At 46.8% G+C, this 13159-nt stretch overlaps 1 protein-coding gene across 4 annotated transcripts in view; it reads left to right on the top strand.

Annotated features, from left to right (window-relative positions):
• ABCA1 (ATP binding cassette subfamily A member 1) overlaps positions 1–13159 on the top strand; it is a 100566-nt gene that overhangs the window by 42934 nt on the left and 44473 nt on the right. For all 4 annotated transcript variants that reach the window (XM_075410708.1, XM_075410706.1, XM_075410707.1 and 1 more), the window contains 2 exons: positions 6224–6345; positions 11198–11389. In XM_075410708.1, the coding sequence (XP_075266823.1) occupies positions 6224–6345; positions 11198–11389 (314 nt within the window). The remainder of the gene's footprint in view (positions 1–6223; positions 6346–11197; positions 11390–13159) is intronic.

The raw sequence follows: 13159 nt of genomic DNA, 5'->3' as shown, positions 1-13159 counted from the left end.
CTCGACCAGTATGTGGTTGTTGCAGCCCAGGAGAGATTGCTGTTTCCACTGGATTATCATCAGTTCGTGAGGCCTTCAGTCTTCGGTTCCACTGTTGAACTTGTTTGAAAGCCCGTTTTTTTTTTTATGGGAGGTAGCTTCAGACACCTTTTGTCTGTAAATCACCATGATGGGTGACGGGTGTGAAAATCAGTTGAGGTGTTCAAATGCACATGTCCTGTATTCCTGAGGAACACTCCCCAGATACTTCATTGAAAATTCAACAGAAAGTTCCGGTGAGGTAATTCTGCGGCAGCACTTGGTTTGCCTGCCCTGGTTCTCTCACCCTGTGAGGGTTTGCTGAATGCTGAGGCGGGTTTCTAGCCAAAGTCCTCGCAGTGGTCACATGCGCTAACAATAAAAGCTTTTGACTGCTGGAGCTGGGGCACCAGCTCTTGGTCTCAGCTCCAGCCCCCTCACGTGCTTGTGTCTTGCAAAATCTCCTGTTGCTGGGAGTGTGACTGGTGAACAAGCGATGCCCTGGGTGAAGCAAGCCTGCGTGACTGGGGAGCCTCGTGACCTTGTGCCCGGGTGCTGTGGGGCGGTGTGGCAGAGGGTTGATGGCCAGCTGTGCGGTCGGGCTGGCGCAGGTGTCTGCGAGCTGCTACTCCTGCCTGGGAGGGCTGCGGAGGTGCTGCACGCCCGCCTGCCTTGCTGTGGAAGTGCGGTTTTGCCTGGATGGGGAAGTGCGAGCCGTGACTCTGAACTCTTTGTGCCCGCTTCCCGCTCCTCCTTGCGTTGCTCCTTCTGTCGCTGTGCTGGGAACCCACTTGCCTTTTTGCTCCTTTGGGCACTCAGCAGAAACCTTCTGACTCCAGAGAACACACCTAAAGCTTCTCGTGCCCCAACCTGTCTCGCTGCTTCATCTTCCTATGATGCCTCAATACTGCTGTTACGAAAATGGTTGCGTCATCCTATGAGCAGTCTCTGTGATGAGAAATAAAGGGTCATAACGCTAACACCAGCTTCTCTGTCACCTTGATGCTTGGTTGTGGGGAGTACAGGCTTAACCAAAGGCTAGTAAATCCTCCAGCCGTCAACGGATATACAGAAAATAGAATAATTGTTTTCTGCCTTGAATGTTCCGTCAGTAGGGACTGAAATACCCTGAAGATAAATAGTCGTGTTTGTAGACAGAACACACTGCCCTGCTTTCTTCTTAGCTTCTGAATTGACTTATGACATGAATCCCCTTCTCCCCCTTCCTTCACCCAGTTCCTTGTAGGGACTTACCGCATGTGAAGCTGGGAAGTAAACAGTAGATCCGCCTGTCACGTTGTTTTCACTGAGCTTGTTAGTTTTAAACTGGCTGAGAATCTGGTTTATTGTAGATTATGAGCACAAACCTCACAAATTGAAGTCAGACCTAGTGAGCTTTGTACTCTACAGTGGATTGAAATATGTTGAAATACCACTTGCGTGCCTTTTGTTTTTAGAAGGCAGTGTTCAGGATATGAAAAATGTAGCCACAATTTCCGTGGGGTTTTGTTTTCCTACACCATTGTTTCATTTTAAAAGACACTACACCATTAAGCTTCTGGAGGAAGGTATGAGCCCTCTGTGCTTCAAAGTAAGGCAAGAAAGAATGGGAGAGAAGTTCAAAAGGAGAACAGCCTTGCTCTGTAATGTGTCCCCACAGGCTTTTTTGTCCCACTTGTCTGTAGATCTTCCCAGTATTGCTGGAAATGGTCACTGCTTACTGTGGGATTGCCACGATAATACTTGTAGTAAGATCAGCAAATTAAAATTGGTTGCTGGCTGTGTGTTCTGTTGTTCTTTCCTGCACTGAGCCTTTTGAGCTTGTGAAAATAACTGGAGATGTGATTGCAGAATGAGGACAATGAAAACCTCTGGCTGTGGAGCATGTATGGACCATGGACACTTTCTTCACTGCACAATCAGAGCTTCAGCTGTGATTTGCATGGAATGGAAACCCCACATGGCAGTGATCGGTTATTTTTTTAGAGTGAATGTTTTTTGTTCTGCTCTTCGATTTAACTGATAATGTAGCAACTGTGGAAGTTCTGTTTCTCTTTGCTAATTCCTGTGGATGTCTTGAGCCCTGTGAGTAGATTTTTTTTTTTCCTGCTTAATGTCACAGTGATTTGATTCTCAAGCAAGGACTGACCAGCCTAGCTCTGTGCTCAGGCATGAAGGTGCTGGAAAAGGTTGAGCTGTCAGGAAACTGTAAATCTTAGCAAGGTTTAAAACAGTGTGTCAGTCCTGTAGGAGAAGCTCTGCAATCTGAAAATCAGGAGTTTCTGGTTTCCATGCCCAGAATTCGGCCACCAGGGTTGGTTTCAACTGTGTGGAAATGAAGGACAGCCGTGCCTTTCACGAAGTCAGTGTCCGTGAAATGCTGCCACGTGCAATTGTCTAACCCTGACCTGTGACTTCAGAGAGGAAGGTTGGTTTTCTGGGTAAGGCACAAGACCACCAGCTCTGGGAGCTCTTGGTTCTGCTGGAGGCTTCCTTACAAGACGGTAGGGAAGACCTTTCTCCCTGCCCCATCTGGAAAGTGGACTCCTCTTTTGCTGCTTTTTTTTAAGTGGATGGGGACTGTCTCCTGCTTTGCTGCCCTACAGTGCCCGAGCTGGAGCTAGGAAGAACAAAAGCACTGCAGCCCCGCTGGGCCTGCTGGCACCTAGGGGGGCAACGTGCATGATTTATAAGCAAATTCCCTGCGTACATTCTTTCCTATTCTTTAGCACCCTTGGGGTTAAGACTGATGCTGTAAAAGTAGTTTACCATGAGGACAAGCTACCTCAGTGTTTCTTCTGCAGACGCACATCCCACCGTTGAATCACGGAGATTGTTCGCATCAGATCTGACTGTCTTTGAGCATGGTGGCTCAGTCTGACCTCAGGCTGGTCTTCACATTTGTGCCTGGGACTTGTCTTGGTTGCTGGGACCGGAGGTTTTCACCAGGAAGCCCTAACCCTGCGGTGATGGTGAGGGGAGCCTGCGGGACTGCAGCACCCCTGGATTTCTGTTGAAGATGAGAGGGAAGGAGAGGCTGCACGTCCATGTCAGCAAAAGTATATGGAGGGACTTCTCTCAGATGTGCTGTCTGGATGCTGCAGCTGCATTGCTGTCTGCCAGCCAGCTTGCAGTAGCTGGCCATACCAATGCTCTTGGTCAGTCTCAAGTATGAGAGGAGGTGTGTGAGTTTAGTCACGTTTGAGCTGACATACTTTGCCTCATGTTTTTTGAGTAACTTGATAGCGTGTCTGAGCTTTTACGGCAGGAAAATACTGTAGTAGTTGGCCTCTAGTCGTGAAATGTGTTCTTCCACTCTAAATGTTTGCATTCTTAGGTAAGCTGGGTATTAGCCTTCAAAATACTTGCCTGTTTCTTTTGTTTTCTATTTTTTGGAGTTCTTTTAGCTAATGCTCTTGTATTTCCTTAGGCCCTAGTGGGCAAGCAGTCTCAGAGGAGAATGGCTGTTTTCAAGAGGAAACCTCTATTAACTCTCGTCTTTTCTGAAGTATCCAGGGCAGGAGTTTAGCCTGATTGCAGTGTTCAGTGTTTTCTGTGGTTTCACATGCAACTTATTATGCATGCCTCCATGATGGAGGAGCATTGCACGAGACACTGAGCCACAAGTGCTGCAAGTAGGACTCGACAGGGTGGGGGAGAAAACGCATGGTAAGAAAGGCTGGCTTTTTGCTTAGGGTGCTGTGGTGGGACTGTAGTGTTGGGATTTGGTCCCTTGGTCTCACTGAGCTTCCATGTGTGGTCCTGGGCAGATAAGGGTTACAATTAGCAAGCACGGGTTCGTGCCCAGTCGGCAGGAAGCCAAGCATTGTCCCACAAGCAGTTTTGGTAACATCACGTGTTGGTAACTTTACGTTCTGTTCCCATCGTGTTTTCCTCTAAATGATGATGAAAACTCCTTCAGAGGATTGTAGGAGTTGCCTTGGAAGGCAGCTTCCATTTTCAGCAAATTCTAATGATGAGCAAGTCTAAAAATGCTTGGCGTGGCAAAAAGGCAGGGAGAAATGCCCACTTAACACTGGGCTGTTTAGTTACAGCCATGGCAGACGGCAGGCTCTTTGTTGCTCCCGGTCACGATCACGGACAGGCCAGCAGGAATTCCAATGTGGCTCAGCTTGTTTTCCTGCAGCTACTGACAGAATATGTCCCCAACCAAGAAAATGCTGCTTCCACATGGCAAAAAGCCCTCAAACCAAACTCACAAGCAAAAAAGCCTAGGCAAACCCAAAAGCAAAACAGCAACGAGGAAGCAGAAAAGTGGGAGAATTACTGCTCAGTTACAGTTTTTAAAAGATGTATGGCCCTTGAAAAGGAGCTTGAAAAGTATTTTTAAGTAGGGATGGACTAAATGAAAAAGCTTGCGAACATCTGATCTCTGCATGCCAGCGTGCCTTCAGCCAGCTACCCCTTTGTCCATCAGAGTTTCCGAACTGCTGATCTCACCAAAAAACAAACAATCTGCAGAAGTGTTTAGGGAGTTTGGCATCTTTAGGAAGTAGCCGAGGAATCAGGGTGGGGGGAATTTTTCCTTCAGTTGCGGTGAAGCGGGGTGCTTTAGCCTCTGCTGGGAAGAGAAGGACGTTTTTACGTTTCTGCAGGAGCCGACTCTTTTTCCCAGCCTTTCCCCTGGCTGGGAGAGCGGACGGCGGTTGATTTCGGTGTCGGGGTGCGGCACGGCATTTGCACTGCGTGGTCAAAACTAGCATATTGCCGAGTGGTCCGGCTGTGAGCGGAGAGGGGAGGGCGAGGGAGAAGCTTTCGTCCCAGAGTAACCTCTGCATCGCCTCAGCAGCGGGTGGGGATTACATTTTCGCGCGGAACAGAGAGGTGACAGGGAATTTGTAACTGGATATGCAGACGAGAGAGCAATGACCGTCAGTAACCCCGGCGTGCTTCGTGCTCCAAGAGCAGAGCACTTGGCTTCCTCCCCTGGCCAGCCGCCCAGCCCAGGCCCTGGGAAGCAGAAGCGGCACCCAGGCCACCAGCCTCCCTGTTACCCCCGGTGCCACCCTGCGTGCCCAGCGTGCTTTTTACTGAGGGTTGGGCTTTCTTGAGTATATCGCCCGCCGAGCTAAGCGAAAAACACAAAAGAGGGGGGGGGGAAAGTGTTCTGTTAACAGCTGTTCCATGTAGGAGGGGGAAGGTACAAACTCTTGGGGCTCGCTTGCCTTACTTTCTCTTTAGAGCTCGTTGTTTTCTGCTGTTTGCTGTGAGCTTCGGAACCCTCTTTTCCTAGAGTAGAAGCAGCAGCATGACACCTAGGTGGTTGACTTGGCTTATCCTGGAAGTCTTGACCCCAGTAAATCCCATTGAGACCTGCTCTCTCAGCTCCTCCTGGCATAGCTGCTTCCCTCGTCACTGCTTATTTAAGCATAGCAAAGACAGAATTGTCCCTTCTCTCTTTCTCAAAAAAAAAAAGGGAAAAAAACCAGAAACACGTTTTGAGAGTCAGTTAATTAAGCTCCAGGTTTGTGAACTTTAATGGTGTGCATGGACTGTAAATTCTGGATTGTTCCCCTGTGCTGTGGTGGAGACGCAGATTTATTTTAAAGCCAAGAGCTGAAAGACCGATGGCTTCAGAAGGTAAAGCTTTAGGGAAAGAAAATGGAATTAATAAGAGAAATTTTGCTGAGTGATGAAGATTGCTTCCTAGATCTGTGTGCAAGTCTGTTTCATGTCGGTGTGTCTGCATATGTCAGACTTTGAAATGTTTTATGATAGAGTACATGTACTGTTAACATAGTTAGATACAGACTAGTAAATCCCTCAGTGGTCCACACACCATCTCAGTCTTGTGTTCAGTAACAACACTGGGATTAAGTGAAGCCGAATCTTTGTGCAAGGCTAATGCTGGAGTACATTTGACCCCAGAGCAGGGGAGCAGCCTGGCCTGCTTTGCTTCTGCTATGTATGTACGTGCAAAATGAGCTGAATTAATGAAGTTAAAGGGAGTTTTTTTTAAAGGATTCTTTCTTTTTTTGAGATCAAGACATCATGGATTGACGTCTCTGAAAGCGGCCGTGTTTCAGAGCACTTTGCCAGCAGCACCTCTTTTCCCTTTGTGCTATGGTTTGTGTAATTCCCTTCCCCCCATGTGTTAGCTTTGATTTTCCTGTTCAGAGCCCTCGTATGAGTTTCCTTTTGGTTTTGCCCTGACCAGAATGTTGCTTGTTTTGTCGCTTTCCAGACCTGAAACTTCGGAATTTCCTGGTTGACAATGAGACCTTCTCAGACTTCCTCTATCATAATGTGTCCATGCCATCATCTTCAATAGAGGAGCTACTGGATTCAGAGGTCAATCTCCAGCAGGTAAAGAGCGCTTTGCTCCACTAACATAATGCTTGTCTATTGTTTGTTTAGCCATACTGCCAAGATCCACAGCACAGGACTCCTGTGTGCTAGGTGATGTACATAAACAGAGGAAAGTGTAATCCCTGCTTCTCTCTTCCTTCTTGCCCTCAATTTACTGTCTTACTTCATTGTAAGCTGTAAAAGGACTCTGAGACCCACACACAAATGTTTTGATCTGCATAAGAAAACAGCCTGGTACCCTTCAGGCTAAATTGAATTTCTTCTTTCCGCTCCCCCCCCCCTTTTTTTTTTACCAAAGTAAAACGTTGGTTAGGTTGCTAGTGCTGTTCAAACTGTTTGACTAGAAATAAAAATGGGGTGGTTGTTGTGTTACTTAGTACAGACTGGAAGAGGGTTTCTGTGTGTTGCTCTGCCTTACATTCCTGTGCAGCGAGAGGAGGCATGAAGAACAAGCCTGTGGCAGCTCTTCAAGGCAGTGAACTTGTACATTATGCGGTACAAGAGAGTCTGGATCTCAGGTGAAACTGCTGAGTGCTCCCATGATTGTCTTCATAAACATGGGCAGTGGTGACAGTGGGCCGGAGCCCCTGTGCTGGGATGGCCATCTGCTGTTGTCAACCTCAGAACATGTTTTTTCCTAGGGCGGATGAGTTAATCCGCTTTCTGCGTCCTTTCTAATGCTGAAGTGAGAACTGGTTGCTTCAGACTTCAAAGGACGACCTGTGGTTCTCTTACGGCAGTACAAAAGGTGATGTGCAAAAAGAGAAGGAAATCCATTCTCTTTCCCAACTCCAGATCTTTTCTTTGAAATGGAGTTGATTAATAGTCCTTTCAGACTTCGTTTTCATGTAGTTACAGATGCTGTCCCCTTTTGCACACGTCTCATTTTTCAGTGAATTCTGTCAAGCCACTTGCTTCAGTGCAGTTTGATAATGATTCCTACAAGTTAAGGGTATGTTCTACTAGAAAAAGTAAAATGGAAGAAAAATTTGTGCTCATTTTAGACTGTAAGTTTTGTTTTACATGAAACTCATTAGCCTGAAATTCATGCTGGATTTGCTCAAGGGTAGGAAGGCTCTGCAGAGGGATCTGGACAGGCTGGATCAATCAGCCAAGGCCAATTGTATGAGGCTGGCCAAATGCCAGGTCCTGCACTTCGGTCACAACAACCCCATGCAGTGCTACAGGCTTGGGGACGAGTGGCTGGAAAGCTGCCTGTGGAAAAGGTCCTGGGGTTGCTGGTCGACAGCTGGCTGAACATGAGCCAGCAGTGTGCCCAGGTGGCCAAGAAGGCCAACGGCATCCTGGCTTGTGTCAGGAGTAGTGTGGCCAGCAGGAGTGGGGAGGTGATCGTGCCCCTGTACTCGGCACTGGTGAGGCTGCACCTCAACTACCGTGTTCAGTTTTGGGCCCCTCACTACAAGAAGGACATCGAGGGGCTGGAGCGTGTCCAGAGAAGGGCAATGAGGCTGGTGAGGGGTCTGGAGAACAAGTCTTATGAGGAGTGGCTGAAGGAAGATAAGGCTGTTTAGCCTGGAGCAGAGGAGGCTGAGAGGGGACCTTATTGCTATCTACAGCCACCTGAAAGGAGGTTGCAGTGAGGCAGGTGTCGGTCTCTTCTCCCAGGTAACTAGCGATAGGATAAGATGCAATGTCCTCAGGTTGCATCAGGGGAGGTTTAGATTAGATATTAGAAAAAATTTCTTTACTGAAAGAGTGGTCAGGCATTGGAACAGGCTGCCCAGAGAGGTGGTTGAGTCACCATCCCTGGAGGTGTTTAAAAAACGTGTAGACATGGCACTTCAGGATGTGGTTTAAGTAGGCATGGTGGTGTTGGGCAGATGGTTGGACTTGATGACCTTAGAGGTCTTTTCCAACCTATGATTCTATAATTCTTTTTAAGCTGATGGAAAGGCAGAAGGATTTTCAAAGACACAGAAAAGCTATCTCTGACCTTATGTTGTGTGACTACCATATTATATCCGTTCCATATAGCAGAGCCACTGGAAGGAGATGAAAAGCTACGGAATGTATCTGGATGGTGATGAGGGGGTAGTCAGTTCACTAGTTGCTGCCTGAATGCTCTAGGCTTTCTTGTTGTTTGGGGGATTCTTGTGCTGATTCTGCCAGCACACTGGGAGTGATGTTGTTCAGTCTTAAGAGTGGTTTGTGCTCTGGGTTGACCGGAAGAACTGATCTACGCACCAGGGCAGTAAGCTGCAGAGGAAGGCAGTGGCCCACCAAAATCTGCATTTGAGCACTTTTCTAATACAGATAATAACTGAGAGGCAGGGCTCTCTCTTCCTGCAGGATGACTTTATCTGACTCACAACATGGACCCTTTTGATTTTGCTGGAGATCTGGGGTGGAGATCGGACTTCACTGATGAGCTGCATAGTGACTGCAATATTAATAGGTGATAGTTGTTTGGTCTCTGACTGTATGAGTGGGCCACAGCTTCATTCGCAAGGTCAGACGGAAGGCTTACAGAAGCAAATACAGCCTTTCTCTGCTGTTTGTTAGTGTCCTGTTGTTGTTCAACAAGCCGAAAAGTTATGATTTGCAAGCAGGTAGGGAACTGAGATCACCAAGGAGGTGAGACTGTTGGTCGGTGGCATCACTGTAGTGACAGTACTCCAGCATGCCAAGCAGGGTCATGTGTCCAGCATACCGAATACCACGCGAATATATGAAAATGGTCAAAGCCTTGTCTTGATAGGCACGTTGCTTCCTGGGGCTGGGGGATTCAACCCTGTGTTTCTCTGACAGTGGCAGGCGTGCTCGGCAGGCTGTGGGGTTTGGAGGGAGCCTGGATGAGCAGTGGGCAGGCGGCCTTGGGTGCTGCCGTTTTCGAGCATGGCCGCAAAGGTATAATACGGCTTCAATAGCAGGACTAGGTCCTGTCCCTGTGAAAAGCTGCATGGGAACACAGTGTGGTCCTGGACCAGGGCTGCGGTGTGACCTGTTCAGTTGTGCTGGGGAGTAAATAGTAATGGCCGGGGCACACGCTGCCTGGAACAAATCTCCCTGTTTTGTACAGCAAGGACAGGGCCAGGAGAGAACGATGTGACCTGTGAGCGCAAAAGTCTCCTGTAACTGCTTTTGGATATGAGCCTGGCATTTTGAGAATCCATAGGGGACTTAAACCTGTCATTTAGGATATATTTGCCTGTGGAAGACAACATGGCTTCAGATGGCTTGAAATGGTTGCAGAGAATTGGCTTGGTGTGACTCAGTGTTTTAGTCTGGGGAATAGGCAGGACCTTTGTTCTAGGGTCACGTGCTGTGGACCTCAGTGTGTCGGGAAAGAGTGACTTTTCTCCAAAAGAGCTTAAAATCCGAGTGAAAATGGTGGACTGACACAGGGGATGGTGGAAGGATTGTTCACTTTTTTGGCTGAGCACCAGGGCACTGGGAGACACTGGTCTTCTGTATGTCCACCCACAGAAACTGCTTTAGACGGATCCCAGGTCTCCTGAGTGTCATTCCAGTGCCACAGGAATATCCTGTTTTCAGCATGGCTGTGATGGTGGTAGTATCTCTGCTGGCAAAAAAACACCCAAACGTTTTCAGAAGGCCAGCCTTTTTGATATGATAGCTATCCCATTTATTCAGCTGAGTGTGCAGCATGGAAACATCCTTTTTTTGGCATATGGATGCAGACTAAAGTTAAAGGTTTGCACAAGTATTGCATTATAAATCTCTTCCCTCTCCTATCAGTTGCATCTGCTTGTTTTCTCAACATAGTGCGCTTTTTCCCCCTGGATTGTTGATGCCCTTTTGGTTTTGAAAGCCGAGAAGATTTTCATACTTACCAGCGTGATTCAGGAACTGTTAACTCTTCAGGATGTAGATCAGTCCTGTTTAGTTGTTGCTTGAGATTGGACAGTGCACACTGGGTATTATAAAAGAACAGAAATAAGAAATGAAGTGTAAGTCTGTTGTTCACTGTGCATTTACAATAAAATTGTTTCCTCCATCTAGCCCCAAGGCAAACAAAAAATTCTTCCAGTAGAAGACTTTGTTTTTTCCTGGTGTTTATCACCTCTGTGAAGTGTGCATCTATTTGACATGTACCTGTTTGTTGTTCAGCAAACCTAAATCCTGTAACTGACCTCATTTAAAGGAACTAGGCCGTCAGATCTGAAAGGGACTGGAGACAATTCAGAGGGTTTTTATGCATTTCTTTCATTAATAGGGTGGTTGCTTGTGGGTTAGAAAACATTATCAACAAGCAAACCATCACCAGAAGTAAAACATGCCTGTGAAAGAGGACTCTGGGAACTTATCACGGATACATTGTTTGCCCCAAAACACTGCAAAATGTTTCTCTGAGGAGTTGGTAAAGAGATACTGCCAGAGCTAAGGGAGAATGTGATCCTGATCCTGAACAGCACTGAAAACGTGTCTGGCAGATATATCTAGGGACTTTGGGGCATAGGTCTTTTGCCCTTCACATACATTTGCCAGACTTGTCTCTGGTCACAAGCCTCATTCTGTCTCTGTGGCTCAGTTCCCAGAAGACTGAAGATTAGGCAATGCGTGTACCCTTGGTTGGAGGAAATGGCTGCTGTGGAGGACAGGATCGCTGCTGCTCTGTGCATTTTTGTGGAGAAGTGGAGAGAGACCTTTCTCCCCCAGGACTTCTCCCTGGTGTACTCAGCAGGGAAATAAGCCTTTCCTGGAAAGGAATTGCGTGTGGGTTGGGGCTGCACGACCTGTACTGAAGAAGGCCCCCTTACCTCTGTCTCAAAATGTTGTGAATGGTTAGTTTTGTCTAGGTAATAACCAGTTTTGGGCTATCAGTCTTACACAAAGGGAGACTTACATGCTTTCCCCGCTTTTCCAGGTCATTGTGTCTGGTTACCGAATGCGGCTGCGAGATCTCTGCAATAGCTCGACACTATCTGAATTTCTGACAATCCAAAACCAGACAGTGGCCGTGGACTTTGAAGCTTACATTTGCACCTTGCCAAAGGAAAAACTCCGTGCAGCTGAACAAACCTTCCGTGCTAACCTGAATCCTTTGAAGCCCCTTCAGGTGAGTCCACTGGTCCCACCTGTGAGAGGCTATCATTAGCACAGTGACATTTTCTCAGGGTTTCAGTCTAGGAACTCAGCACTGCAGTTCCGGAGTGAACTGTTCATTGGCAGTAAGAAAGAAGAAGGATGGTCTTTATCACTGGAGCATGAACAACAATGCTTCTTCCTGTCATTCTTACCCTTCCTGTTGCAGCGTGGTACTTGCAGACCGTAAATGTGTGTGGTCTGCCGTTCAGTTTGTCAAGAGGAAAATGTTTATGCTTTGTAGTAACAAACAGGCTCTTGGTTGTCCCTGCGTTTTGGTCAGAGGTTGTGTCTTAGCTGGAATGACCCCAGATGTCAGACTAGCCTGTGCTGAGTGCTAAAATCATCACTGTCATCCCTTACTGTGGAGCCACTGAGTGCAGATGTTTCTAGCCAGTGGCAAGCCACAGCCTTTGAGGATGTTTAATTCGTACAAAGAAGGGTCAAGTTTTAAAGCCCTGTTTCAAAGACTGACCAGCTGAACGGGTTTTGGAGCAAAAATTCACTGAGCTTCAGGAAAATTATTTAGGAGGTGATTTGAGACTGGAACAGACTTGGCTGTTTATCTAGGAAACCCTAGTGATGCTTTGTTGTAGGTCCACAATGTCTGGTGAAATACAAAAGTTTGAAGAAGTTATCACTGGAAATATCAGCAGAGAGAAGAAGGGATCATAGAACCCGCTCTGTTACCCACTAAAACAAACCCACTGTTGTCTGCTGTGGAAGAAATAAACACCTTGGCTGTGAGAGTTTCCAGGTTTGATCAGCCTTTCAGACCCGTTGTGTACCACTTGCTTTGTCCCCAGTCAAAGAGGATCATTATCAAGTACTGGAATATTACTCTTCTGTGTAGTACATATTGGTCAGTTACTACTCTCCATAGCTCATCTTCTGTTTTCCACATGCCCTCCATCTGCAATTTTTCTTTCCTGCTGGAAGAGCAAGATAGTCATAAGCATTAATCGGTAACAGCACTAAAATTGTCCCCATAACAAAGATACGCTGTTTGAAATGGCATGGTTATAAGCAATTTCTGGTGTTCAGTTAGATGTATATGCGTGCATTTACTTTAAATCATTCGCAGGTGCTAGAATTTTGGAGACCAAAGGGGATGAAAATAGCCAGCTGCAGGTACGACGTGTGTCTGTGTTGTTACACCTATATTGTTTGTTGGTGAAAGAAAGCAGTCATAAGCCCCTCTGTGCCACTTCGCAGTAGCAAAGTAGATTCAGAAATCATGTGCAATTTTGGGGGACTTCTGAGAAGCTGGCTTGCGATCTTGGCTTCAGAGGAAAAAAAGCTCGAGTCCAGAAGCCAGCAGTTTTAAACCTGCAGTGTATTATACACTGTCTTGTAAAGGTCTACAGTTTTTCTCAGAAATGTCGCAGGCTACCCTCTCGCTTCTAGTTAAGCTGCTGTAATACATCAGTGAGTGAAATAAAAACCAACTGGCTTCAGTGTGGCCAGGCAAAACGAATAAATTAACTCCAGGATCACAACCAACACGTTTGTAACTTGGTGTCTTTAAAGGCTGAAAAGTGCCTTGACCTGGAGTAGCATCTTTGAACAAAGAAGGAACTTTCTGTTCATGAACAAAGGAGGCTTTTGACATAGCTTATCATTAAAGGGACTGCGGGTCATATCTTGGACATGCACACTGAAGCTAGTATGCACCATATCTACTACAGAGCCTGTAAACCAATGCCAGCAGTTTGCCCAGAGACATATTTTTAATTTTTTTTCT

The sequence above is a fragment of the Opisthocomus hoazin genome, chromosome Z (genome assembly GCF_030867145.1).
Source record: "Opisthocomus hoazin isolate bOpiHoa1 chromosome Z, bOpiHoa1.hap1, whole genome shotgun sequence".
Lineage (NCBI taxonomy): Eukaryota > Metazoa > Chordata > Aves > Opisthocomiformes > Opisthocomidae > Opisthocomus > Opisthocomus hoazin.
Note: the sequence above shows the minus strand (reverse complement) of the source record. Positions and strands in the feature narration are given on the sequence as shown.